General features: G+C 42.7%; 1 protein-coding gene across 6 annotated transcripts in view; it reads right to left on the reverse strand.

Moving 5' to 3' along the window:
* Window positions 1-680: 680 nt before the first annotated feature.
* The window catches only part of LOC126993270 (sister chromatid cohesion protein PDS5 homolog B-B-like), a 39061-nt gene continuing 13306 nt past the window's right edge, over window positions 681-26435 (reverse strand). For 3 of the 6 annotated variants that reach the window (XM_050852241.1, XM_050852231.1, XM_050852244.1), the window contains exons 11-25: window positions 25775-26159; window positions 23479-23700; window positions 22734-22878; window positions 22134-22282; window positions 21691-21816; window positions 20932-21185; window positions 20196-20319; window positions 19145-19364; window positions 18648-18910; window positions 18147-18285; window positions 17522-17670; window positions 15510-15563; window positions 14014-14228; window positions 2638-12571; window positions 681-2563 (exon numbers count right to left, since the gene is read on the reverse strand). In XM_050852241.1, the coding sequence (XP_050708198.1) occupies window positions 12538-12571; window positions 14014-14228; window positions 15510-15563; window positions 17522-17670; window positions 18147-18285; window positions 18648-18910; window positions 19145-19364; window positions 20196-20319; window positions 20932-21185; window positions 21691-21816; window positions 22134-22282; window positions 22734-22878; window positions 23479-23700; window positions 25775-26159 (2479 nt within the window). In that variant the 3' untranslated portion in view covers window positions 681-2563; window positions 2638-12537. The remainder of the gene's footprint in view (window positions 2564-2637; window positions 12572-14013; window positions 14229-15509; window positions 15564-17521; window positions 17671-18146; window positions 18286-18647; window positions 18911-19144; window positions 19365-20195; window positions 20320-20931; window positions 21186-21690; window positions 21817-22133; window positions 22283-22733; window positions 22879-23478; window positions 23701-25774; window positions 26160-26435) is intronic. The other 3 variants (XM_050852236.1, XM_050852252.1, XM_050852255.1) reach the window with 3 other exon arrangements.

Below are 26435 nucleotides of genomic sequence, written 5' to 3' on the forward strand. Positions count from 1 at the left end.
TCAGCAAAAGTGTCAACGCCAGAGTAAATGAAAACACAGACCTTGATAAAAACAAAGATAACACAAAAACTAAAAGGAGGAGGAAGTTGATGAAGACATGAGGAGGAAGAGGAAACATTAAGCTATTTATGGACATAGAGGGAATGGAGGAAAAAACAGAGGAAACAGGATAAAAATTGAGATAAATTAGAGGAGGTTATCAGCAAAACGGTCAACGCCAAAGGAAATGAAAACACAGACCTTGATAAAAATGAAGATAACACAAAAACTAAAAGGAGGAGGAAGTTGATGAAGACAGGAGGAGAAAGAGGAAACATTAAGCTATTTATGGGTATAGGGGGAATGGAGAAAAAAACAGAGGAAAAAGGAGAAAAATGGAGATAATTTAGAGGAAGTAAGCAAAGCAATCAACACCACAGACACAGACCTTGATAAAAATATAGATAATGCAAAAACTAAGAGGAGGAGAAAGATAATGAAGACAGGAGGAGGAAGAGGAAATGTTAAGCTATTTATGGATATAGAGCGAATGGAGGAAAAAACAGAGGAGAGGTGAAAAATGGAGATAAACTGGAGGAAAACACACTGCATCACACTACAAAGCCTTCACACTGTCCCTCGGTATAGCTTCAAACCTTTCCACTGAGGTAAGATTAAGGAGAGTAATAAAAGGCAGGGTATCAAGTGTTTCCTTTCTCTATATAATTAAAAAATAAACAGAATAATGATCCGAGAAAATAATATGAGCTCCGGCTTGCTGAACGCTCTCTGTATACAAACAAAACCAGTGTTGAAAATTGTTACACTTCGGGAGAACTTGCGAGTGACGGGAGTGAAAAATTTCTGCCGTCAATGAATTTCTCTTCGACGTCATTCCGTTTATATTTTTTTTCTTTCCTTGGTTCATTACGTCTATCGTCTTTCTCTTTTGTTCAAGGTTTCTCATTATGTATTTCTGTATTTTTTTCCCTTTCTGTTATGTATATTTATCTTCTTTTTTTACCTTGATTTCTGCCGTTAGTTTCTCATTATGTATTTCTGTATATTTTTCTTTAGTTTGTTACGTATACTATTTTTATTCCAAGCTTTCCACTGTTACAAAGTTTCTCATTACGTATTTTTATTTCATCACATACCAACATTTTTTTCTGGGTTCATTTCGTATTTCTGTATTTTTCTAAAGTTTATTTCGTGTAGTCATTTTTCTCTGATTTTCTGCCGTCACAAGATTTCTCATTACGTATTTCCCCATTTTTTTCTTTACTCCATTGCGCACCAACATTCATTTTTTGGTTCATTACGTATATCGACTTTTTTTCCCAAACCAACAACTTTCAGCGTTTCTATGTATTATTTCTTCCTTACGTATTGACAGTTTTCCCCTTAATTCATTACGTATATAGTGTAGTTTTCTTTCCCTACTTCCTGCTTTCATAAAAACTCTCAATGCGTATTTCTGTGATTCATTTTCTTCACTACGTACATCATTTTAATTTCCTCCTTCCTTATGTATAGTCTTTTTTTTTCAAACTCTCTGCCGTCGCAAAAATTATCGTCACATATTTCTTGGTATTTTTTCCCACCTCATTACATATCAACATCATTTTTATAGCACGTCCTTAATTATAGTTTAACGCAATTATTTTTTCCTGAACTTTCTGCCGTCATAATATTCCTCGCCACGTATTTCTCAGTATATTTTCTACTTCATCACGTATCAACATCATTTTTTCTTTACTTCCTTACGTATACTGTCATTGTTTTCCCCCGTGCTGCAGCGATGTGCCTGTTTACGAGTCAACAATGAATGGTTATTGTTGATTAGTTACAATTTTCCTCGGGTGCTTGTCTCCTTTTTCTTGCCTTTTCACTTATTGTTAGTCAGCTTTATTTACGTTCATAACTTCACTATAGAATCCTCACACTTCATTCACTATATAATCATTACACTAACTTCTTTCACATAAAACATTTCCTCATAAATATTTCTCAAGCTTATTTATTTCTATGTCCTGTTTTTATGTCTTTTCTATGTTACCACCTGTTTCCACCTTTATCCCATTTCCTCAGTTCATGTTTATCTATTTCCTGCCGTGTCCAATCATATACGCACTTCATTATTCTCTTTGACGTGTTCTTCGCTTCCATTTTTTCCCATTTCCTGATCGCCATATCCCCACGTTGCCTCACTTCATTGTTTTCTTTCTCCATTTCTCGTTGTTTCCAATCATCACATTCACACATTTCTTTATCAAACCCTTCATCACACTCTTCATCATCTGTTCTTCTGCTTTCTTGTTATTTTTCTTGTTCTCTTTTTTTCTTTTTTCCCCCATTTCCAAAGTCAGTGAATGGCAAACAAGATGGGTACAGGAGTGAGTGATGCTTCAGTACCTTAACCTTTCCTTCAATGTCTAAGTCCTTCACCCTATTCACCATCTGTTTTCTGTTTACAAGGTTAGTGAATGGACAGCAAGGGAGCAAGTGGCAATAAGAGAAGCTTCCTTATCTAACTCCTTTCCTTCAATATTTCAAAGTCGACAAATGCTTCAGTACACAACACCTTTCCTAAGACATTTCTATCTAACTCCTTTCCTTCAATATTTCAAAGTCGACAAATGCTTCAGTACACAACACCTTTCCTAAGACATTTCACTCTTTTCATCATCTCCTATTTACTGCTTACAAGGTCAGAACACAGCAGAGAGTAACAGAACAACAGGTGATAACAGAAGCTTCCTTATCTAACTCCTTTCCTTCAATATTTCAAAGTCGACAAATGCTTCAGTACACGACACCTTTCCTGAGACATTTCACTCTTTTCATCATCTCCTATTTACTGCTTACAAGGCCAGAACACAGCAGAGAGTAACAAGAGGTAAAAACACAAGCCTCCTCATCTAACACTTTTCTTCAGTATTTCAAAACAACACATGCTCAAAAATCTGACACCTTTCCTTCAACATTTCACTGTTTTTTACCTTCTTCTCTTTGCTGTTTACATGCTCAGAACACAACAGAGAATGACAATACAAAAGGTGACAAAAGACCCTCGAAAATCAAACTCCAATATTTCAGTAACGGCAAATGCTTCAGTGTCCAAAACCATTCCTTCAATATTTCAGCTTTTCACCCTTCTGTACCATCCCCTGTTTGCTCTTTACATTGTCAGAGAACAGCAAAAAGTACAGGAGGTAATGCCAGCCCTCGAAAATCTAACACCTTTCCATCAGTACACCAGTTTTTCTTCCTTTACATCATCTGTTTGCTGTTTACATTGTCCGGGAACAGCAGAAAGTAGGAGAGATAATGCCAGCCCTCGAAAATCTAACACTTTTCCATCAGTACACCAGTTTTTCTTCCTTTTCATCATCTGTTTGCTGTTTACATTGTCCGAGCACAACAACAGAGTATACACAACGGTCCATAGGTGGGGTGGCTTCTCAAACAGGCACAAGGCAACACGTACAAGAATAACAACCAAAGATACATTAAGACAGGTGGTGCAACATTTCCGAGCAGTTCCGTTCATCCTCGTCAAGACTCTCATAAAAACACCGTGAAATCGACAGTGCTGGATAACCTGTGTGTGTGCGTGTGCTTGTGTGTGTGTGGTGTGATCTGACCTATAGTGATGACCTAACGTGACCTGACTTGTGGAAACTGACACCTCCATCACCACACATAGTTATAATTAAAGAGAGATGAAGAGATTAGTTCCACAAGGTGCTAGAATCCAAAACTAAGGTGACCATCTTGGCATAATACTTCTTTCTCCTTCTCTTCCTCTTCTCAAAGCACGAAATACTAACTCACTCAGTTCTTATCCCAATATACATCGACCAGCTTTAAGAGATTAACCTTCATTATATATCTCTCTTTCTCCTCCTATTATCAAAGTAAATCTCTTCTATCATCCCTCTTCTCTGCCTATCCTCAGAGTAAACAAAGAACCAAAACTGGATAAATATGAAAACAATATACTCAGTTCTTAATCCCACATAACTAGGGTATAACAGCCCTTACAAATCAAGCAAAACACACCTTGCTTTCTTTCTCTCTCCACTGCCACAGACCATGACAAAGAGAATATAAGTGCTCTTGAAAAACTGACCTATATTTTGCCTGCTCCCTATATCCACATAACGAGGGTATAACAGCCTTTACAAATCAAGCAAAACACGTCTTGGTTTCTTTCTCTCTCCACTCCTAAACAACATGACAGAGAGTAAAAGAGCTCTTAAAAACTAATAATTTCCCTCAGTTCTTATGCCCACATAACTAGGGTAGAACAGCCTTTACAAATCCATCAAAACAAACCTTTCTTTCTCTCTCTCTTTCCACTGCCAAAGACCGTGAAAAAGAGTAGAAAAGCTCTTGAAAACTAACATAATTTCCCTCAGTTCATATACCCACATAACTAGGGTAGAACAGCCTTTACAAATCCATCAAAACAAACCTTTCTTTCCCTCTCCACTCCCAACCAACATGACAAAAAGTAAAAGAGCTCTTGACAAGTTAACAATTTTCCTCAGTTCTCTAACCCACTAAACCTTTACAAGTATATCAAAACGCACCTTTCTATCTCTCTCTTCTCACTCCCAATAACATACAAAGTAGTAAAAGAGCTCTTGAAGAATCACCTCAAAATCCCTGCAAGACACACACACACACACACACACACACACACACACACACACATGTCGAAGGCAGAAAACAAAGCCTTCAGTACATAACCAGGGCAAACGTTGTACTCCTCCACTCACTGTCCTCCTCATCCTCAAACTTACAAAATAATACCTTAAAAATCACATCCCTTGCATGAGTTAATCTAATACTGAAGGCAAATCATAACTTACGGGAAACAAGTCCACATCTCTTATAGCAAACAACAGATTAACCAAACAATTACTCCAGGCAGTCACTGGTTACTTGATGCAATACTCTGTTTACCTTAACTTGGCTGGGAAAGGTTAGATCTCATTGGTGGACGCTGGGAAAGGCTGAATTTCATATGAGGAAGTTGGGAAAGGTTAATTCTAACTATTGGATGCTGGGAAAGGTTAAATCCTACTGATGGATGCTGGGGAAGGTTAAATCTTACTATTGGATGCTGGGAAAGGTTAAATCCTACTGATGGATGCTGGGAAAGGTTGAATCTTATTGGTGGATGCCGGGAAATGTTAAATCTTACTGGTGGATGCTGGGAAAGGTTAAATCCTATTGGTGGATGCTGGGAAGGGTTAAATCTTATTGATGGATGCTGGGAAGGGTTAAATCTCATGGGTGGATGCTGGGAAAGGTTAAATCCTATTGGTGGATGTTGGGAAAGGTTGAATCTTATTGGTGGATGCTGGGAAAGGTTAAATCTTACTGGTGGATGCTGGGAAAGGTTAGATCCTATTGGTGGATGTTGAGAAGGGTTAAATCTTATTGATGGATGCTGGGAAGGGTTAAATCCTATTGGTGGATGCTGAGTTGAGGAAATCAAGATAAACAGGGTATAAACACCACAATACTGAGTGACTGCCTGGCAACCAAATCCATGATCCAGCACTACAGCACAACAAGCAACACTTCCAACGCAACACTGTACATTTCACTGGCACGACGGTTCTTTCCTGGCACTGAAGGCATCACCACATCACTGCGAATCACCGTCACCACCAAAATTGTCCACATCACCATCCACCTGATGTAACGTAATGATAATGGTGATGATAATTGTATGTGTTCTTCCACTTCACGACATGAGTATTGAAAAGACAAAGAGTAATAATAGGAATAATAACAATGATAGTAATAAAGGTAATGGTATGTACTTCACTCCTTTACCTTTACTCCTTTCAAACTAATTTATAATCGACGTTGAAGGGAAAAAATAACATGTCGTATGAACCTTTTCAATTCTTGGAAAATACATACAACCGATTTTTCTTCCTCCTTATAAATATGTCACATTATCATACAGTGAAGGAAATTATAATACGACTCTGAACCTTTCCCTTAACCAGAACAAACGGCAGCAACTTTTTCCCCTCCTCATAAACAAAAGTGTCAAGTAGTTATACTCCAAAGGGGGAAAATAACATGACATTTGAACCTTTTCCTTCCTCAGAACATACGGCAGACTCTTTTCCTTTTAACCCGGTAGCTGCGGGGATCATGATTCTTGAAGGCCCCTCTAAGCGAAAAAAATGAGAAAAAATCATCACTCACGCAAACCATTTCATAATATATATTTACGCAATTGTGATCAGTTTATGCATCATCTGTTTTTGGGGGGTTTATATCATCACAAAACTTTGGCCCATCGCTGGTACACGGTAAAGCCACAAATTTGGCCCGTCGCTGCTACCGGGTGAAATACACAAAATCACACAATATTACACCAAAGGGAACATAATAAGACGTCGAATGCACCTTTTTCAATTCTCAAAACATACAAGCGACTTTTTTCTCCTCCTTATAAACAAACACACAGCAAGGTCGTATGCCAAAGGAAACATAACATGATATCGTATGCACTTTTTCAATTCTCAGGGCATAAGACTGATTTTTTCTGCTCTTAAATAAACACACAGCATGATCGTATGCCGAAGGAAACATAACATGATTTCGTATGCACTTTCTCAATTCTCAGGGCATACGACAGCGACTTTTTTCTCCTCTTAAATAAACACTCAGCAAGGTCGTATGCCAAAGGAACCATAACATGATGTCGTATGCACTTTCTCAATTCTCAGGGCATACGACAGCGACTGTTTTCTCCTCTTAAATAAACACTCAGCAAGGTTGTATGCCAAAAGAAGAATAGTAAGACATCGCATCCGCCTTTTCAACATGACGACAAATGCACCTTTTCAACTGTAGGGTAACATATACGACTTTTCCCTTCTTAAAAATAAACTCATTACACTGTTGTACATAGGGTTTAGGGGCATTACCTTCACTTACTTAAAACATATAACTTAAACCTTCACTGTGTATATATAAAACATTCTTGTGTTCTGTAACTTACGCTTAAACTGCCTATCTTCATCTCCCTTTGACTTATCTGCACGTGTCATTCTCTTTTCTCTTTTCTTTTTATTTATTTCTCCTCACCTTCTTTTCTACACTTATCTTTGTTGCTGCTCATTTCCTTTTTATTTTCTTCTCTTCCTCTTCCTTTCCTCTCTACCTCACTGTTTTCCTCTTGTTCCTCTTTCTTTCCTTCTTTTCTCCATCTCTTTCTCTCTTCCTCTTTCAAATCTCACTTTTCCTCCTCTTCCTCTATTTCGTTTCTCGTACTCTTCCCCACTTATCAACACAATAAAACACATGCCTCTCAACACAACACAACACACCCCCTCTCGACACAACACAAGAGAGAAAGAAACGTAATCTTGAGCGTACCATCACCAGTAAGGCAACACCACCACCATCACCATCTGGATACCTGACAGCATTACCAACACCACCGACACCTTAAAAAGAGATGAACGTAATAAATAAATAGCAAACTTAAGCACTTGTTCGTCGCCATCAACAGGGACTTGACCGACTCTTCCGTGGCTGTTACGAAAGCAAGGACAGAGTGACAAAAGGCTCATTGTGTGTGGTTACGTTAGGCAGCGAGTGTGTGTGTTATGGATCCTTTGGGCAGTAACTGAACTATTGTCTTTTTCCCTCTTCTTCTTTTCCTCTAACATTCTTTCTTTTCCTTTATGGGTTTGGGCAGACTGAACTATCGTCTTTTCCCTCTTCTTCTTTCCCTCTAACATTTCTTCTTTTCCTTTATGTATGGGCTGGGCTGTGGCTGAACTATCGTCTTTTCCCTCTTCTTCTTTTCCTTTAACATTCCTTCTTTTCCTTTATGGGTTTGGGCTGTGGCTGAACTATCGTCGTCTTCCTCTTTTCCTCGTTTTCTGTCCTCATTTTCCTTTTTGTGGGGTTGGGCAGAGACTGAACTTTTTTCTTCCTCTTCTTTTCAGTTCAAGTCCTTATTGTCCATGTCGGTTTGGGCAGTGACTGAACCATCGTCCCCTTTCTCTTCTACTTCTTTAATGTTCCTATTTTCCATTATGGGGTTCGGAAGAGACCAATCTACCATCTTCTTTTTCTCTTTCATCTTTTTCTTGTTTAACATCCTCATTTTCCCTCATGGAGTTGGGTAGTGACTGAAGTGTTGGTGAAATGAATAAGTAGTTTCTTTGTATTTGTTGCAAGTGATATGATGAAACTTTCTGTGATTGGAGGTGGAGTTTATGAGGCTTCCTAGTTATCATTATTATTGTTGTTTTGTTACAGTAAAGGAAGCAGCTCAAGGGCAAAAAGTAAATGAAAACAAAAAAGCCCGCTAACCTCCGTTCTGGTATTTTCATGAGCTCAATGCCGGGGAATGAGTGATTAAGATTACCGTTATCATCGAAGGGGAAGAAAAAACCTTTGTATGATTGGAAGTGTAATTAACAGATTCCTCCTAACTGCTTGCCTCCTTAATTCCTATTTAATTTTAGGGAGACAAAAAAGAAAATAAGTAACTAGAAAAGGATTGACGTGACGAGAACAAAAGAATAAAAACATGTCTACCATTAGAAGTGAAGTTAATTAAAGGTTCCTTCTAATTGTATGTTTTTTCATTAATTTTTCACAATCTAAAAAACAACAAAAATAAATAAAGCATAAAAAAACATCCATATCACAAATAAAAAATCAATAAATATAATCATATCATCATGGGAAGGACAATTAACATCTCCATCCAATTATTCATCTCCTTAATTGTCACCCGATTCACCAACTCGCCTAAGACAACATTGTACTCAAGAGACCATACATATAAAGGAAAATAAATAATAATACAATCGAATCTAACAATACTCCCCGTTCCAATCCTTTGCCTCCGCCTGTCCTGACCGGAGCGAGTGTGTCTGTGAACGCCTGTGAGCTCGAGACTAGGATGATACGAGGCGTGTAGTGTCATATTCCTGTGTAGCTATCCAAGTCTGCCAGGAAACTCGTCTCTTACTGAAAGCAATTTGGTGATGAAGCGCTGAACCAGTTGTGTGAAGGTTCCTTGAAATGCCTCGTGATGTCACCCCGCATTATTGAAAGTGGGTACGCTCACCATGTGGGTTAGAGGTACAGAGCCATGGTGAGGCGGTTCATACTCCAGTGATGTCAGGAAGCGCATTCAATCAAGCCACAGCCTCATATGAAGACATGTAAAAGCTGGCATGACAATTAGGATAAATCGAGAGGGAAATTTACAAACCAGCTCAGGACTTTTTATAACGAATGTGACAAACTAAACTGGAAACGACATATGACTGTTACTTCGACTGGTGAAAACCGCCTCTGTACATCGACCATCTGGGGATCTCTTCAGCAAACGTAATGATAATATACAGAAAACCAGGGAAGCTGCATAACTGTTGCTTCGACCTGTGAAAACTATCTCTGTACGTCAACCATCTCGGGAACTTTTCAACAAATGTAATCATAACATACAGCAAACCAGGGAAGCTGAAGGACTGTTGCCTCGACTTGTGAAATATGACTGGGGAATATTTTCAACACAAACTCATAATACTTGTACTCGTAATGATATACAGCAAACCAGAGCTGTACGACTCTTGCTTTGACTTGTGAAAACATCTCAAGGAATTTCCAACCTAAACGCATAATGATATAGTACAGCAAATCAAAGCTGTGTCACTGTTTCTTCGGCTTGTGGAAAACACTGCATGTCAACCATCTGAGGACTTTTTCAACATTGCTTCAACTTGTGAAAACCGTACGAGGAATTTTCAACTCAAACGCACACTGATGATACACGGCAAACCAGAGGAGCTGCAGAAATGTTGCTTCGACTCGTGAAAAACCTCCCTGCACGTTGACCATTTGAGGATCTTTTCAATATTGCTTTGACTTGTAAAAACCTTCCCAGCAATTTTCGACCCAAACGCATGATACTGATAAACAGCAAACCAGAGAAGCCGGCTGACTGTTGCTTTGACTTGTGAATAACGACTCTTTATGGAACAACGTAATCTCCCAGGAAAAGAAAACACAAACACCTACATTACGCACCTGCTGGCAAACGTGCATCTTTAAATTATACGAAGCACATGGCTGGAGTGTTCTGATGTGCTCCGAGTCTCAAAGCACATCAAAACATAGAGGTTTTTCACAAGTCAAAGAAACAATTCCACAGCTCCTCTGGCTGGCTGTGTATCATCAGTATGCATTTGAGTTGAAAATCCCTCAGACGTTTTTCACACATCAAAGCAGTGTTGAAAAGATCCTCAGATGGCTGACGGACAAAGGGTTTTCTACAAGCCGAAGAAACAGTCAAACAGCTTCTCTGCTTTGCCTTTGACGTGTAATAATGACACTCGGCACTCCGTTTCACTTGCTTCATCTCCCTCCCGTAGCCAAAGGAGGAGAAATCTCTTTGGAGGCGTAATACTCACACTCGTAGGTACACACACATACGTACACACCCACGAATGCCAACTCACGGCTAACCAGGACAAACGCAGTGTGGTGCTTGGAGGCGGGAAAATCTTATGTCTTACAGTGGAATCTTATCGTCAGTCGCATCTGAAGCGCTTGGGGAAAAAACGCATTCGGTGACCTGTTTTCTGCGGAGAGGAATAAGGCACGAAGTTATTTTTTATTTCTATTCTTTAATTGTCGTTACTTTTTTTCTCTTTTTTTTTTTCAAAACCTTTCATTTCATACGTTTTTCCAGTTTTTGTTTTCTTTCCAAGGTCGTGTTTGCGTAATATCTTTCCCATTATGTTTGTTTTTCTTTCTCACTCTGCGTTGTTTTTTTTCCACTTATTATCTTTTTCACCGACGTGCACTGCCGATCCTGTTCGTTCATTCATCCGTTTGTCGTGTGTTTGTCCCATGGCGGCCGTGTGTGGGTAGGGGGGCGTTGGGGGGTCAGGGGAGGGGTGTCGAAAAGCCCAGAATTCTAATTATGCAAAATATTTCTTTCTGGTGATCACTAAGAAACCTACGTCATATATATATATACACAAGTAAACATATCGCCTAGGTAATGTACGATGATGACTTGTGTGCATGTGTGTGTGCGTCTGTGTGTGTGTGTGTGTGTGTGTTTACGTAATAGGTACAAACTGTGCCCTAGTACAATACATTAAAATACACAAATGTGGCGGAACTATCATCTTACGCCTTTTCAGAGGACAAAACGTATAACTAAATGAAGATCGACGCGGAGAAAAATAAATTAACCGAGACATTACAACACTACAACACCCAGAGAAAGGAAGGAACGAAGAAACAAAGGGAAAAAAAGGAAGAAAAAAAACGAAGCCATTTGTGACCTAAAAACAAAACAGAAAGTTGTATCAAGTGTCCGAGGGATGCACCCAAGAAAGTATGAGTGAGTGATTGGGTGAGTGTGTTTGTGTGTGTGTGGCATGAGTTTATACAAAGGAGAGGTGGCGGGTGACAGGGATAAGGAAGGAATGTCGCGTCTGGATGAGTCAGCCGGTCAGCTCACCCTCCGGACAGCCGCACCGAAGAGCAAAGAAAGGGCTGACCGATGGAAGGTTTGTGTGTCCCTATCCAAGCCAGAACTAATTGGTAAATACTGCAGGTCTGAATGTGTGTGTGTGTGTGTATGTGTGTGTGTGTGTGTGTGTGTGTTGGGGGTCTGTTTCGTCTACTGCTTGTCTGGGGCACTGGAGAACTGAAACATACATACACACACACACACACACACACACACAACCTCTCTCTCTCTCTCTCTCTGAAAGGATGACACATGTCTCTTAATTATGTGTTCTGATTCTGTGTGTCCATAAATCTTGCTGTATTGATTTTCTCTTCAAACACACACACACACACACACACACACACACACAAACGTCCCACAGTGTTGTCCCCTGTCTCGCTGCCTCTCCGTGGGTGTGTCGAGGCAAGGCTTTGGAACATTGCCAGTCAGGAAGGAGTGTCGGGGTGAGAATAAATAATGACTTGCAAGACACAGGAGGAGCTGCCAATGTCTGTCCCTGTCCAAGACACTTCAGTGCGTCCCTGCATGGCGGATGCTGGTGCGTCGCGGCAAGACAAAGGAAGGCAAACACCTCGAGTGGCCCTCCTGCGACACCTCGGCGGCGATGACACAGATTCACACGAGGCGACGTGGCAAGTCTTATCTCCAAACACACGGTGGAAAGAGTGATGTGACGTACGAACGGTGAATTATCTGGCAGCCGCGTGAGGCCCAACGGAGCACAGGCTCTGAGCGGACACAGCCACGGCCACCCCACTGACTGACTGGCTGACTGACTGACTGACTGACCAGCACAGAGCGTCCGTCCTTCCTCAGCCCCAGCGTGATAATATACCTAAACTTTGGTATGGATACTATGTGGCGGGGGTCCAACACAAGAGGATGCAGTCTTCTTGGTCCTATCTGTGTAACACTAAGCACCACTACAGTCCCTTCTCTGCCTCGGTGTCCAATGAAGATTCTTCTCTTGCGAACGCTGCTCCCCCAGGCTGGGCTACTCACGTCTTGCTGTTGATCTTTTCCCGTAGATGGCTGCCGACAGACATGGAGGCGTCAAAACACACACACACACACACACACACACACACACACACACACACACACACACACACACACACACACACACAGCTTCATTAGTGAGATTAATAACTTTCGAACCAAAGACTTGAGACACTGCAGGGGAACTTAACAAGACTATATGAGACCTTTAATGAATAGGTCTCAAAAAATAAGGCAAGATACTGCAGGGAAGCTTAACAAGACTATACGAGACATTTAACAGACAGACCTCAAACCACAAAGCCATGATACTGCAGGGTTACTTAAGACCATAATTATTAGAGGCTTAACATATAGCTGATGAAGTTGACCCTCTGAGGCACCCTTCCACATATCACACAGGGAATTTAAAAAGACTACAAGTAGGTAAAACAATAGATAATGAACCTTAACCTTCTCAGACACCCCTCCACACATAGATCTCAAACCACAAAGCTAACATATTGCTGACAAAATCCAGTCATCGCCGAGTGGCCTGAGACTACCCACATGCTGTCCTGAATACCGTATACCAACCTGGACTCAAGTTTGGAAAGTTTCGTTTTAGTCGGCGCAACATCTGTGGTCATATGCCGGAGAGAGACAGAAGGGGTAGGAATTATAGAAGGGAGCAGATCCCAGAAGACGGGACACAACCCCCGATTAATACCTGGTACCCATTCACTGCTGGGTGGACAGGGGCGTAAGGTATCGGAAAAGCCGCCCAAAATTTTCCACTCCGCCCAGGAATCGAACCCGGGCTCTCTCAGTTGTGAGCTGAGTGTGCTAACCACTGCACCACGAAGCCCCCTGATTAGCTAAAGAGGATAAAAAAAATGAGCTCTGGAGGACAGCATGAGCCAAGCAAGATGGCACCACTATAAAAAACACTTGTCTGCACCATAACAGACTAGGGCTGACTACTAGGCCCCACTAAGAATGCCTACAGGTGCTATAGACAGAACATATATACATGAATAGATAGATACATAGATACACAAACAGATGATAAAATTAGCCTTCCCAGACCCCCTTCCACACTTACCAACATATTCTTTTGGTGATAAACAAATGAATAATATAGATAATAATAGCAAACTCTCTCTCTCTCTCTCTCTCTCTCTCTCTCTCTCTCTCTCTCTCTCTCTCTCTCTCTCTCTCTCACACACTGCCACAGACTTACTCTTTCTCTCTTATCTCCCTAACACATACTCCCAAATTCTCACTCACTAACACACACACACAAACCATCCCTTATTAACTAACTAAATAGATCAAGTTACCCCCCTTCCACTCACCTACATATCCTGGCTTGCTGACTGTTCCCACATTTCCTCTTCTTATTGGTGGGCGCGTCAGGGTCGGTGCTTGAAAAACTACCTAACTAAACATATGATAAAGTTACCCCTCCTTCCCAGGCCCCCTTGAACACTCACCTACATATCCTTGCTTGCAGACTGTTCCCACATTTCCTCTTCTTGTTGGTGGGCGGGTCAGGGTTGGTGGTCGCCGGGAGGACGTTGGTGAGCGTGCTGTTATCCTCTGACTCCTCCAGGTCCTCGTTCAGCATGTACATGGTGCGGCCTCGCTTCCGTGCGCTGGCTAAGGTGGTGCTAGACTCCTCGTCCTCCATTAGGGTGTCTTCGGCTTCCTGTAGAGGCGAAGGATGGGTGAGGAAGGGTGTGGGGGGGGATGGTTTGTGTGTGTGTGAGTGAATGTGTGTGTGAGTGAGTGAGAGTTTTGGGAGTATGCGTTAAGGAGAGATGAAAGGACAAATGAGTCTGTGGCAGTGTGTGAGAGAGAGCAGAAGTGTGTAAGCATGAGAAGAGAGTTTGGAAGTGTGTGAGGGAGAGAAGAGAGAGAAAGAGAGAAGTGGGTGAGAGAGAGAGAGAAAAGAGAAGTGAGGGTGAGTGAGATGATGGAGAGTGTGTTTGAGTGGTGACCTTTAAGAAGTGTCAAGGAGAGAGAGAATGAGAGAGAAGAGAAGAGGAAGAAGTAAAAATCAGTGTGTTCAATCACGAGAGAAGGAATCAGAGAGAAGAAGAAAAGAAGACAAAGAAGAGCAAGATGAAATAAATGTGTGTTCAATCGAGAGAAGGAATTAGAGAAAAGAAAAGAAGAAAAAGAAGAAAAGAAGAAGAGCAAGATGAAATAAATGTGTGTTCAATCGAGAGAAGGAATTAGAGAAAAGAAAAGAAAAAGAAGAAAAGAAGAGCAAAAAGAAATAAATGTGTAGAAACAGGAAAGAGGGAATGAATGAGATAGTAAGGGAGACTGACTGACTGACTGACTGACTGACTGACTGACTACCTAACTAACTGACTGTATGCAAGTAAATAATATATATGGAATTAACTACATCAGCAACACATTAATTCTGAACTCCTAACTCTGCAGAATGAATGAATGAATGATATTGATGTACTTTATGATGATGATGGCAAGTCGAAAAAGTAGGTCAGAAAAAGTATATATAATTAATGATTCATGCAGATGCTGGACTACCTAATAAGAAAATTAATAATAAGGAAAACAAAAACAAAAACACTAGAGAAAATGGATTAGTCGCTACGTTCCAGAAAATAGCTAAAAAAAAAGTTAATGAAGAAATATTATAAAAACGATAATGATAAGAAAAGTAATAACAGAAAATAACAAAATGAGAAAGAAAAACAAGCCTGAAAATAGAAAAAAAAAAAAGCCAAAACGATGAAAATAACTATAAATAAATAAACGATATAAAACAATAATAAATAAACAGAAGAAATTGGTCGATGCAAAAAACGAGGTTGAAAATAAAGACAAAAAACTAAATATCTGGAAATAAACACTAAAAAAAAACGGCAAAAATAACAAAATAAAACCAAAAAACGAGTCCACAACAAGTCTCAAGGCAGGTGAGTGAGGTCAACGAACACCATGGCTGGTTTACCTTGACCCCCTTCATTACGGGCAGGTCTATACTGCTACCTGTCGTGGTCACCTCCTGGCAGCATGGAAGGCAACGGACCGGCTGTAGTCACACTCATTCTGGCCTCGTGTGAAGGCTTGCACTCTTATCATCACTAACTGGACAGCTTTTTAACCTTGAACTCTTATCAGCACTAACTAGACAGCTTTTAACCTTTTAGTCTTGTCAGCACTAACTAGACAGCTTTTAACCTCTCAGTTGTATCAGCACTAATTAGACAGCTTTTAATCTCTCAGTTGTATCAGCACTAATTAGACAGCTTTTAATCTCTCAGTTGTATCAGCACTAACTAGGCAGCTTTTAATCTCTCAGTTGTATTCTCTCAGTTGTATCAGCACTAACTAGGCAGCTTTTAATCTCTCAGTTGTATCAGCACTAACTAGGCAGCTTTTAATCTCTCAGTTGTATCAGCACTAACTAGGCAGCTTTTAATCTCTCAGTTGTATCAGCACTAACTAGGCAGCTTTTAATCTCTCAGTTGTATCAGCCCTAACTAGGCAGCTTTTAATCTCTCAGTTGTATCAGCACTAACTAGACAGCTTTTTAACCTTTTAGTCTTATCAGCGCTAACTGGACAGCTTTTTAACCTCTCAGTCTTGTCAACACTAACTCAATAGCTTCCACTCTTATCTACTCCTATGCAAGACTAATACAATGTCCTTTTTCTATCCTGCGCTCCTATGCAAGCTTATCACTTTTAACTAGACCTTATTAACCTTCCACTCTTCATCAACTCCTATACACAACTGATACAATTTAGTTTAGCATTTACCACAGTTCTTTTTCACTTGGCCAGACTTAGCTTCCTCCTGCCCAAGCTCCCTTTCACTCTTAACTCCTATACAAAACTGATACAATTTAGTTTAGCATTTACCACACAGTTCTTTTTCACTTGGCCAGACTTAGATTCCTCCTGCCCAAGCTCCCTTTCACTCTTAACTCCTATACAAAACTGATGCAATTTTGTTTTGGCATTTATCACACAGCTCTTCTTCCCTTGGCCAGACTTAGCTTCCTCCTGCCCAAGCGTTCCCTTACACATCCTGTCCTACGCCCCCTGTCCTCTTCCACCAAACCTTCTATTCTTACCCTTTCCATCGATCCTTCCACCCTTCCATGCACCATCTTGTTAAGCCCATCACAGCTATACACTCCTACCCTTTCCATCAATCCCTCCACCCTTCCATGCCCTCCCTTGCTAAGCCCATCATAGCTGTACATCCTGTCACTCCTAAAGGGGCTATTACACTGGGCAAATTTTCCGAGGATCTTCAGTCAAACCACGATTTTCGCTAGTGTGGTTCTCCTATTTCCGAAGGTTTTCTGACGTGTCCTTGATCTTCCAAAGCTACGGTAGATTTCACTGAAAGACGACGGTATTACCCACCATCAGCAGCAGCAGCAATAATAAGAAACAAATGAGAACCACGCTAGCGGAAATCGTGGTTTGACTGAAGACCCATGGAAAATTTGCCCAGTGTAATAGCCCCTTAACCCACCCTGCTACAGTTTTACAGCTATACACACTGTCAGCCCTTCCAAGTAGACCCTTACAGATTATCACCCTGTCCCCCTTCTAATCCCTCCTCTTTCCATTCCCTTTCTCCCCTTCCATTCTTGCCCTTCCTAGTACAAACCCTTTCATCATTACCCTTATCCCTCCTTCCCATTCCCGTTCCCCCTTCCAACACCACTTCCAATGCTCCCTAGTACAGACCCTAACCCATAAATACCCTGTCCCCTTCCATTAACCTTTCTAACACCCCTTCCAACCCTCCCTAGCACAGATCCTAACCAATATACCTCTCCCCTTCCATGAACCCTTTGAACTCCTCTTCCCATCACCCTTATACAACCTGTCTCTTAGCCCTTCCAACACCCTTCCCAACCCTCCCAGATACAGATCCTGACCCTTATACACCCTGTCCTCCCTTCCAATACACTCCCTCCCCCCCTCGGCTGACTGGGTGTACCTCTGTCCTGGTGTCAGCGCGTGGCTTGATGATCCCGATGGTGGACTTGTTGGCGCTGATGATGTTGGTGGGCTTCTTGATGCCTGTCAGCACCTTCACCGACCCCTTGGGAGCTGTCACTTGGAGCTCCGAGGGCAGGTAGGACTTCACTGTAAGGGGAGGAGAGAGGGTGTGACGTTAGTGGTGTAGATAGGATGAAAAGGATGGCAGGAATTTTCTTTATAACTGCATGTGATCCGAAAAAACAGACAAGAGTGTAGGATAGGGCAAGAGATGAAGAAAAGTAGAAAGGAGGACAAGACTTTATTGCAAATGAGAACGAGAAGTAAAGAAAAGATGAAAAGAAAATGAAAAAGAAGAATAAGAGAAAAAGAGAATAGAAAGAAAAGAAAAAGAATAAGAATAAGAAAAAAGCAGAGAGAAGAGATAAAGAGAAGAGGGAAGAACTTTATGATCCATAAGAGAAGAAAAAAGAAAATGAAAAAGAATGACAAAAAGTAAAAGAAAAAAATATAGAGAAAGGAACAGGATGTGAAAAACAAGGAGATAAAGAAGAGATATAGGGACACGGTGGAGTGGAATAAGTCAAAGGAGCTGAGGAGAGGCAGGTCACACCCGTGCTCACCATTGACAAAGTTCGGGTCGTCGTGCTTCTTGAAGTACATGGGGGGGATCCTTGGCTCCGAGGGGAAGTCCTTCATCTCAAAGCTCTTGGTCTTGGACAGGATCAGACCCATCGCGAGGTCACACACCGCCCACAGTTTCTGCACCACACAAGGATTATTATTATTTCATTCCACAGTCAAGGAAAGAGCTCAAGGGCAGTAATAAACAAGAACAAAATAGCCTGCTATCGCCTGCTATTGTATTATTAGGACATCACCAAGAAAGCCAATATTAAGAAGGCTTTCTCAGTTTCCCAGACAGAGAGAAGAGAGAGTGAGGACCTACTGTTAACTCATGCATTAGTAAGTTGGAAGTTATTGCATTATTATTATTTCACTGAGATCCACAGAATATTAAAATCAAGACAAGTTTTTAGAAGTCTTTTTCAGAGTTTTCCTGAGAGAGAGAGAATGTGTAAGTTGGACAGCACAAGAGTAAACACACACACACACACACTTACATGGTTAGCGAGCTCATCCTCTGGTCTGAGCGCGTCCTTGTGGTTCTTCATCTGTTCTATGAGGGCCTTGTAGAAGCCGAAGGAGTAGGTCTCGTTCTTGTGCATGAGGGGCTCCAGGATGAACCAGAGGCAGGCGCGGACGTTGAGCAGCTCCTCGACATTGGTGGCGTCCTTGAAGAACGGCTGGTTGGCCAGGATAGGCACGGCAAACACCAGCATGTAGTCCGGCATGATCAACGGGATCTGGCTCTGGGCCTTCTCACCTGGGGACAGAGGGAAGGTGAGTGAAGGAAGATAACAAGAAAAATAAAAACACAAATTAAACAATAACAATAAAAAATCACACACACGAACACACATAATGCACACTCCCACATTTACAAACACTAACCAAAACAAAAAAACAACATAAAATAGAAATAGATCACACAACCTCACCTCCTTCCCCTCCCAACCCCACCCCATCCCCCCCACACCCCCAACAAACACCCCCTCACCTCCCACACTGATGGACAGGCCTCGGATGTACTCCCGTCGCTTGTTAATGTCCGTCATCATGTACTGCTTGACGGCCTGGCGCATGCTCTTCTTGGTCTCCAGGCCGGCCAGCGCATAGAAGCCCATGAAGTCCAGTGGCAGGCACTTGTTGGGGATGCCGCGCAGCAGACCCTTGTGGAGCTTGGCCGCGAACCTCTCACGAACCTGCGGGCTCTCGTCCTGAAGGGGGGAAGAGGAAGGGGTAAGGAGGGTGTCAATAAGTTGGTTTGGGAGATGGAGTGAAAGGGGGGGGGTCAGTTAGTTAGGGGTGGGGGAAATGGTAAGGTGTATTGTTAGTTTGATATCAAGTTTTAATCTTCATTTAAAAAAAAAAAATTATTATTATGATCATTAGTGAGTTACAATGGAGTGGGTGGAGATTAGATTTGTTATTCTTGATTCTTTACTCTGTGTCATTACTTATTCTTTTGTTCTCTTAGTATCATTTGAGATTGCAGTGTCATTTGTTTTTTTTTGCCTATTCTCTCATATTTTATTATGGGTGGTGGCTTAACCCGGTAGCAGCAGGGATCGTGTTTCTCAATGGTCCTTCTAAGCGAGAAAAATGAGAAAAAATCATCACTCACACAAACCATTTCATAATATATATCAAAGCATTTGTGATCAGTTTATGCATCATCTATTTTTGGGGGTGTATATCATGGCACAAATTTGGCCCATTGCTGGTACATGGTAAAGCCACAAATTTGGCCCGTCGCTGCTACACGGTAAAGCCACAAATTTGGCCCATTGCTGGTACACGGTAAAGCCACAAATTTGGCCCGTCGCTGCTACACGGTAAAGCCACAAATTTGGCCCGTCGCTGCTACCGGGTTAAGAAAGGGTAAAGAATAGGCAGCAGCTAAAGGGTGGATAGAGTGGGTACAAAGTGGCTTCAGAAAGTACATGGATTTAAAATGACTCAAGAGAAGGTACAAAGTGGATACAGAGTGGGTGTAGACTAGAGTAGGTACAGTGTGGGTAGCATCATCAGCAGGCAGCAGTACTTACATTCATGAGTCTGGACAGGTTGTAGAACTGCTCCGAGGTGAACTGGTCCCCGACGCCCTTCTGCTCACAGATCTTGAGCATGGCAGAGCCAGCCGCCAGACGCAGGTGGGCCATCTCACTTTTCCTACGGCAATGACAGTTAAGGATTAGGATATGGATGGCAAGAAGCTTTTCCCTCCACTATGTAATATTCTGAGGGTAAACTGGTGGACTGACTGACTATATAGGGTCCCCATGCCTACATGCAGAGCTGTGGAGTCGGATATAAGAGTTTTGACTTGGACTCCAGGAAATTTAAAGGTTGCAACTCCGACTCCGACTCTGACTCCACCCCCCTCCTCCTTCCCCTCTTCTGCAGTACTGTAGTAGGCAAATCAAACCCAGCCACACAACATCACACGTATCACGAAGGAGTTGGAGTTAGGAGATATTTTTACTGATTCCGACTCCACATCTCTGCCTTTATAACAGACTACCTTTGCAGGATCCTTATAAGTAACTGACTGACTATGTAGGGTCCTCACAGCTGATTGACCGACTATGTAGGGTCCTCACAGCTGACTGACTGATGATGTAGAGTCCTCACAGCTGACTAATTGGCTATGTAGGACCCTTACAGCTGACTGATTGACTGTACAATGTCTTGCCAGTCATAAGCAGGTCTGGAAGAGAAGGGAAGACTACCTAAGCTGACCTAAGAAAAAGAAAAGACTAAAAGAGTGGTCAGTGTTCTCACAGCATCTTCCCGGTCTTCAGCAGGTCTCCGTTGCTGATGATGAAGTGGTTCAGCATGCGGAAGGTCTTCTGCGCCGAGATCACGTCCGACTTGAGGCCAAGTAGCCAGCGAGCCATCATCTTAATGCCCTCCATCTTGACTATGGTCTCCTCCGTCAGGTCCTCCTCCTCCACCCAGTCATCCGCCTCGTCCCTCGCGGCCTGTCCGGGGGTGTGCTGCGGCGTCTGGTTGATCATGAGCAGCTCACGCACCACCTGAGGGAAGGCAAGGGGGGTGAGGGGGTGGAGGTGAAGATGAAGAGGAAGAGGGTGTGAAGGTGAGAAAATGAAGAGGAAGAGGGTGTGACGGTGAGAAGTTGAAAAAGAAGAGGAGGAAGCGAGGAAAAAGGTGTGAAGGTGAAAAGATGACGAGGAAGAAGAAAAGAGGAAGAAGGTGATGAGGTGAGAAGATGAAGAAGATGGTGTGAGTATGAGAAGATGAAGAGGAAGAAAACATGGAGAAGTAAGGTGTGAGGATGAGATATACAAGACAGAGGAAGAAATTAAGGAAGTAGGAGGTGAGTGAGGGTGTGAGGGTGAGATGAAGAGGGTGTGAGGGTCAGATGAAGAGGGTGTGAGGGTGAGATGAAAAGGGTGTGAGGGTGAGATGAAGAGGGTGTGAGGGTGAGATGAATAGGGTGTGAGGGTGAGACATACAGGACAACAAAAGAGGGAGAGTATGGATGAGATGGATGGGGAAGATCAGGGAGGATGTTTGTACCTTTCTGGAGACGATGTTCTTGATGGGCACGAGGAACTTCTCCGGCATGTTGAAGGCTATGTGGCCCAGACACACGATGGAGGTGCGGAAGTGTGGGCTGCTGAAGCTGAGCTGTTCCTTGATTTTCTGAAGGGATGGAAACAATGGTTAGATGAGGACACACACACGCACACACACACACACACACAGGAAGGGAAGATGCTTGAGAGACATAGAGAAATATAGCTTCCCACAAAGAAATATAGAGGTTTGGAACAGACTAAGTGAGGATGTAGTATTGGAGAGGAGTGTGTAAAGCTTTAAGGAAAAGTTGGATAAATGTAGATACAGAGGCGGGACCACACGAACGTAAAGCCCAGGCCCTGTAAAACTACAACTAGGTAAATACACAGTTAATTAGGGCAAGGAGAAACCAAAAGAAGCAAATGTGTTTGTCCACCTACCTCAAGTATCTTCTCAAACACCTCCTCGGACTCTGTGCAGTTTGTGTGAAGGCAGCGCACGGCATGCTTGGCCTGCTTGGGAGTGCCGGTCTCGGCGAACCGCTGGCACACTGGGATCAGGGTTCCCCCGATGCTGGGGAACACCTCGCCTGGGATGGACGGAAACAGGGCACTCGTTAGGATGGCAATGGAAACTAAAGTAAAAATGAATGGCAAGATAAAACACAGCATCAGATTAACTAGTGGCAAGTCTGTTTTAGCAATGGAAACATGGAAATTATAAAGAAAAAGTACAGTAAAATGAAATTCAGCTTTAGATTAAGTTTGTGACATGTCTCTCTTAGGAATAGAAGATATTTACCAAACCAAACTAAAGGAACATGGAAGCTAGAGAGTATAGTAAGATGAATAAAACCAGTGATATATCTCTCTTAACAGAAACTATGGCAACAGTTGAGGATGAAACAGAGCGAAAAGACATACTAATAGATACATAGACACAGATGAAAAGACAAAAAGACACTAGACTAACCAGAGAGCCCCAGACTCCCTCCACACACCCACACACAGATCAAGTATATCAAGACCTCTGCCACTCACCGATGGGCTTGTACTTCCCAACTTGTGTGAGGATGGAGAGTACAGACAGGGACACAGTCTTGTTGGTGGTGGTGTTCAGCAGCTTGTAGAGGCGTTCAAGGATCTCCTCGTTGAAGAAGTGGGCGCGGTACACGAAGGACAGCACCTGAAGGATACACCAAGGATGTGAGGAGAATGCAGGATCCTAGTCAGACGTCCTCAGACCCAGGATATGTTATGATAAATTGGGTGCAAGTGGGTATGGAGGGACAATAACAGCAGTCTTAATTCCTGTATAGTAACTCTTAAATGGCGGTGGAACTTTATATAGATGGTCCAAAATTCAGTCAGTCACTTTAGTATAGTAGAAATATAACAACACTTCCAGATTGCAGTAAAATCTATAAATAAACGATAGTTAAAACATCCATTATGTGTCGTAACTATATTTATGCTACGGTCCTGAGGTTGGCAGTGACTATATATAGACCATTCATTTTGGGGGAAGCTACTCTTCAAATACTGCCGCTGACTAAGGGTTAAGCAAACACACACACACACACACACACACACACGAACCTATAGTATGTATCAAATCCTATACTCAAGTCAAACACACACACACACACACACTTCCTGTATACCAAAACTAGACACACACACAGGAACACACACAAAACAAATAAATAATAAAAAAAAATAAAAAAATAAATAGAATAACTAAATAAACAAAAATACAGCCCTTCCCTTTCCCCCCCATACTTACAAAGAGCAATTTCAGTCCCTTTTCCATGGCAATATCGGCGGTGAGGTTGAGCGAGTCCAGGACCTCCGAGTCGTACTCCAGCGCGCCTTCCACGAGCGTCAGCAGGACCTTGAGCGCCTCCTGATCGATCATGACGGACGACACCCTCTCCAGCAGCATCTTGATTGTGTTGTAGTACAGGTTGGTCATCACGGGCTGGCCAAGCTTCTTCAGGATCTGGGTCTGTGGGGAGATGATGCTTGGGTGATGCTGGGTCCCTTACTAACCTAATACAGTCTCACAGATTCCTAATGCAAGAGTCAATAGGTATCTTTTGTCAGGTTAGGGTCGGTATCACAAGACACATTTGCTTCTCACATCAGCTGTTTCTAAAGGTCAAAGAGGGAGTCAAGCAAGTTCTAATGAGTGTTCTTTTAGGTTCATGGTACAGAAGGGTCAAACCACCACCAGGGTCATAAAACTATCCCTAAAAATGCCCCAAACTCGTATGAAAGCCCTAAGTTATGTAAGGTTAAGTGGTGCTGCCTCTCCACCCATAACTTACACCCCTCTAGCCACCTGTCCAGCTTCCTAATGCAAGAGTTATTGGGTATCTTTCATCAGGCTAAGTTATGTAAGGTTAGTGGTGCTGCCTCTCCACCCCTAACTGACACCCCTTACACCCCTCTAGCCACCTGTCCAGCTTCCAAATGCAAGAGTTATTGGGTACAGTATCTTTCATCAGGCTAAGTTATGTAAGGTTAGTGGTGCTGCCTCTCCACCCCTAACACCCCTCTAGCTGCCTGTCCAGCTTCCTAATGCAAGAGTTATTGGGTATCTTTCATCAGGCTAAGTTATGTAAGGTTAGTGGTGCTGCCTCTCCACCCCTAACTGACACCCCTTACACTCCTCTAGCCACCTGTCCAGCTTCCTAATGCAAGAGTTATTGGGTATCTTTCATCAGGCTAAGTTATGTAAGGTTAGTGGTGCTGCCTCTCCACCCCTAACTGACACCCCTTACACCCCACTAGCCACCTGTCCAGCTTCCTAATGCAAGAGTTATTGGGTATCTTTCATCAGGCTAAGTTATGTAAGGTTAAGTGGTGCTGCCTCTCCACCCCTAACTTACACCCCTTACACCCCACTAGCCACCCGTCCAGCTTCCTAATGCAAAAGTTAATGGGTATCTTTCATCAGGCTAAGTTATTAAAGGTTAAGTGGTGCTGCCTCTCCACCCCTAACTGACACCCCTTACACTCCTCTAGCCACCTGTCCAGCTTCCAAATGCAAGAGTTAATGGGTATCTTTCATCAGGCTAAGTTATTAAAGGTTAAGTGGTGCTGCCTCTCCACCCCTAACTGACACCCCTTACACCCCTCTAGCCACCTGTCCAGCTTCCTAATGCAAGAGTTATTGGGTATCTTTCATCAGGCTAAGTTATGTAAGGTTAGTGGTGCTGCCTCTTCACCCCTAACTGACACCCCTTACACCCCTCTAGCCACCTGTCCAGCTTCCTAATGCAAGAGTTACTGAGTACCTTCACTTAGGTTTGGTGATGGTGCATCTTTCCCTCATCCCTTACACAGCCCCCTGCCACTCTATAGTCAGCCCAGCTTCCTAATGTAAGAGTTGATGGGTACCTTGGCTGAGGTCTGACTAGGTAAGGTTATGACACATTAGATTTGGACTCAGGTATGCTAAGTTAGGTAAGGCTATATCATATCAGGTTAGATTTGGTTTTGTTATGCTAGGTTAGGTAGGGTAATGTTATATCTGGTAAGGTAATGCTAGGTATGCTAGATTATATTAGCTTAAGAGAGGTCACATTAGGTTAATCTGGGTTGGTAAGACAATGCTATTTTAAGTAAGATTATGACAGGTTAGGTAATGCTAGGCTAGGCAGCAAAGTTAGGTAAGGCTGTGACATGTTAGGTTATGCCAGGTAAGATAATGTTAGGCAAGGTTAGGTATGGCTGTGACATGTTAGGTTATGCCAGGTAAGATAATGTTAGGCAAGGTTAGGTAAGGCTGTGACATGTTAGGTTATGCCAGGTAAGATAATGTTAGGCAAGGTTAGGTAAGGCTGTGACATGTTAGGTTATGCCAGGTAAGATAATGTTAGGCAAGGTTAGGTAAGACTGTGACATGTTAGGTTATGCCAGCTAAGATAATGTTAGGCAAGGTTAGGTAAGGCTGTGACATGTTAGGTTATGCCAGCTAAGATAATGTTAGGCAAGGTTAGGTATGGCTGTGACATGTTAGGTTATTCTCATCTCAGTAAGTCTCGTCAAGCACACAGAGGTGGAGGGACACTCACCACAGCGTCCACACTCTCCTTGCACGACACGTCTGGGCCCACGATCGTCTCCATGAGGGACAGGAGCTGCGGGTCGGTGGTGAGGTGCTGCGAGAACTTCTTCAGGAACTCTATCACCTTGAGGGGGTCCGGGAGGTACTTGGTGAGCTGGTTGAGCCTTACATTGACCTCCCGATCCCTCTCCTCGTCCTGGGGCTTGCGGTGCAGCTCGATGATCTCTGCCACGTAGCGACGCACCGCCAGCTGGTGTTTCTGCAGCTCCACGAAGGCCTTAGTCGCGTTCTCGTTGATGGTGGCGAACAGGTAGAAGAGTTTTTTCATGCGGTCCTCGGGTGGCAGCTGGTACGGCACAAGGCAGGTGTTGAGTAGCCGCTCCACAAGTAGTCTGGGGGAAGGTGACGGCATGAATGAGTATGTGAGTTGGAAGTCTGTAATAGTTTGTGTGTGTGTGTGTGTGTGTGTGTGTGTGTGTGTGTGTGTGTGTGTGTGTGTGTGTTTGAGAGAGAGAGAAAGAACAAGTGTCTTATTAGCATTGGGAAGAGGTATGTGAGTGTGTTTATGTCCCTCCCAAACCTACCCACACCCACTTTCACTCAGCACACTTGTTGCCCATGCTTGTCGGGTATGAGAGAGAAAAAGAAAGAAAGGGAATGTATATTGC

The sequence above is a fragment of the Eriocheir sinensis genome, chromosome 7 (genome assembly GCF_024679095.1).
Source record: "Eriocheir sinensis breed Jianghai 21 chromosome 7, ASM2467909v1, whole genome shotgun sequence".
NCBI classification, from domain to species: domain Eukaryota; kingdom Metazoa; phylum Arthropoda; class Malacostraca; order Decapoda; family Varunidae; genus Eriocheir; species Eriocheir sinensis.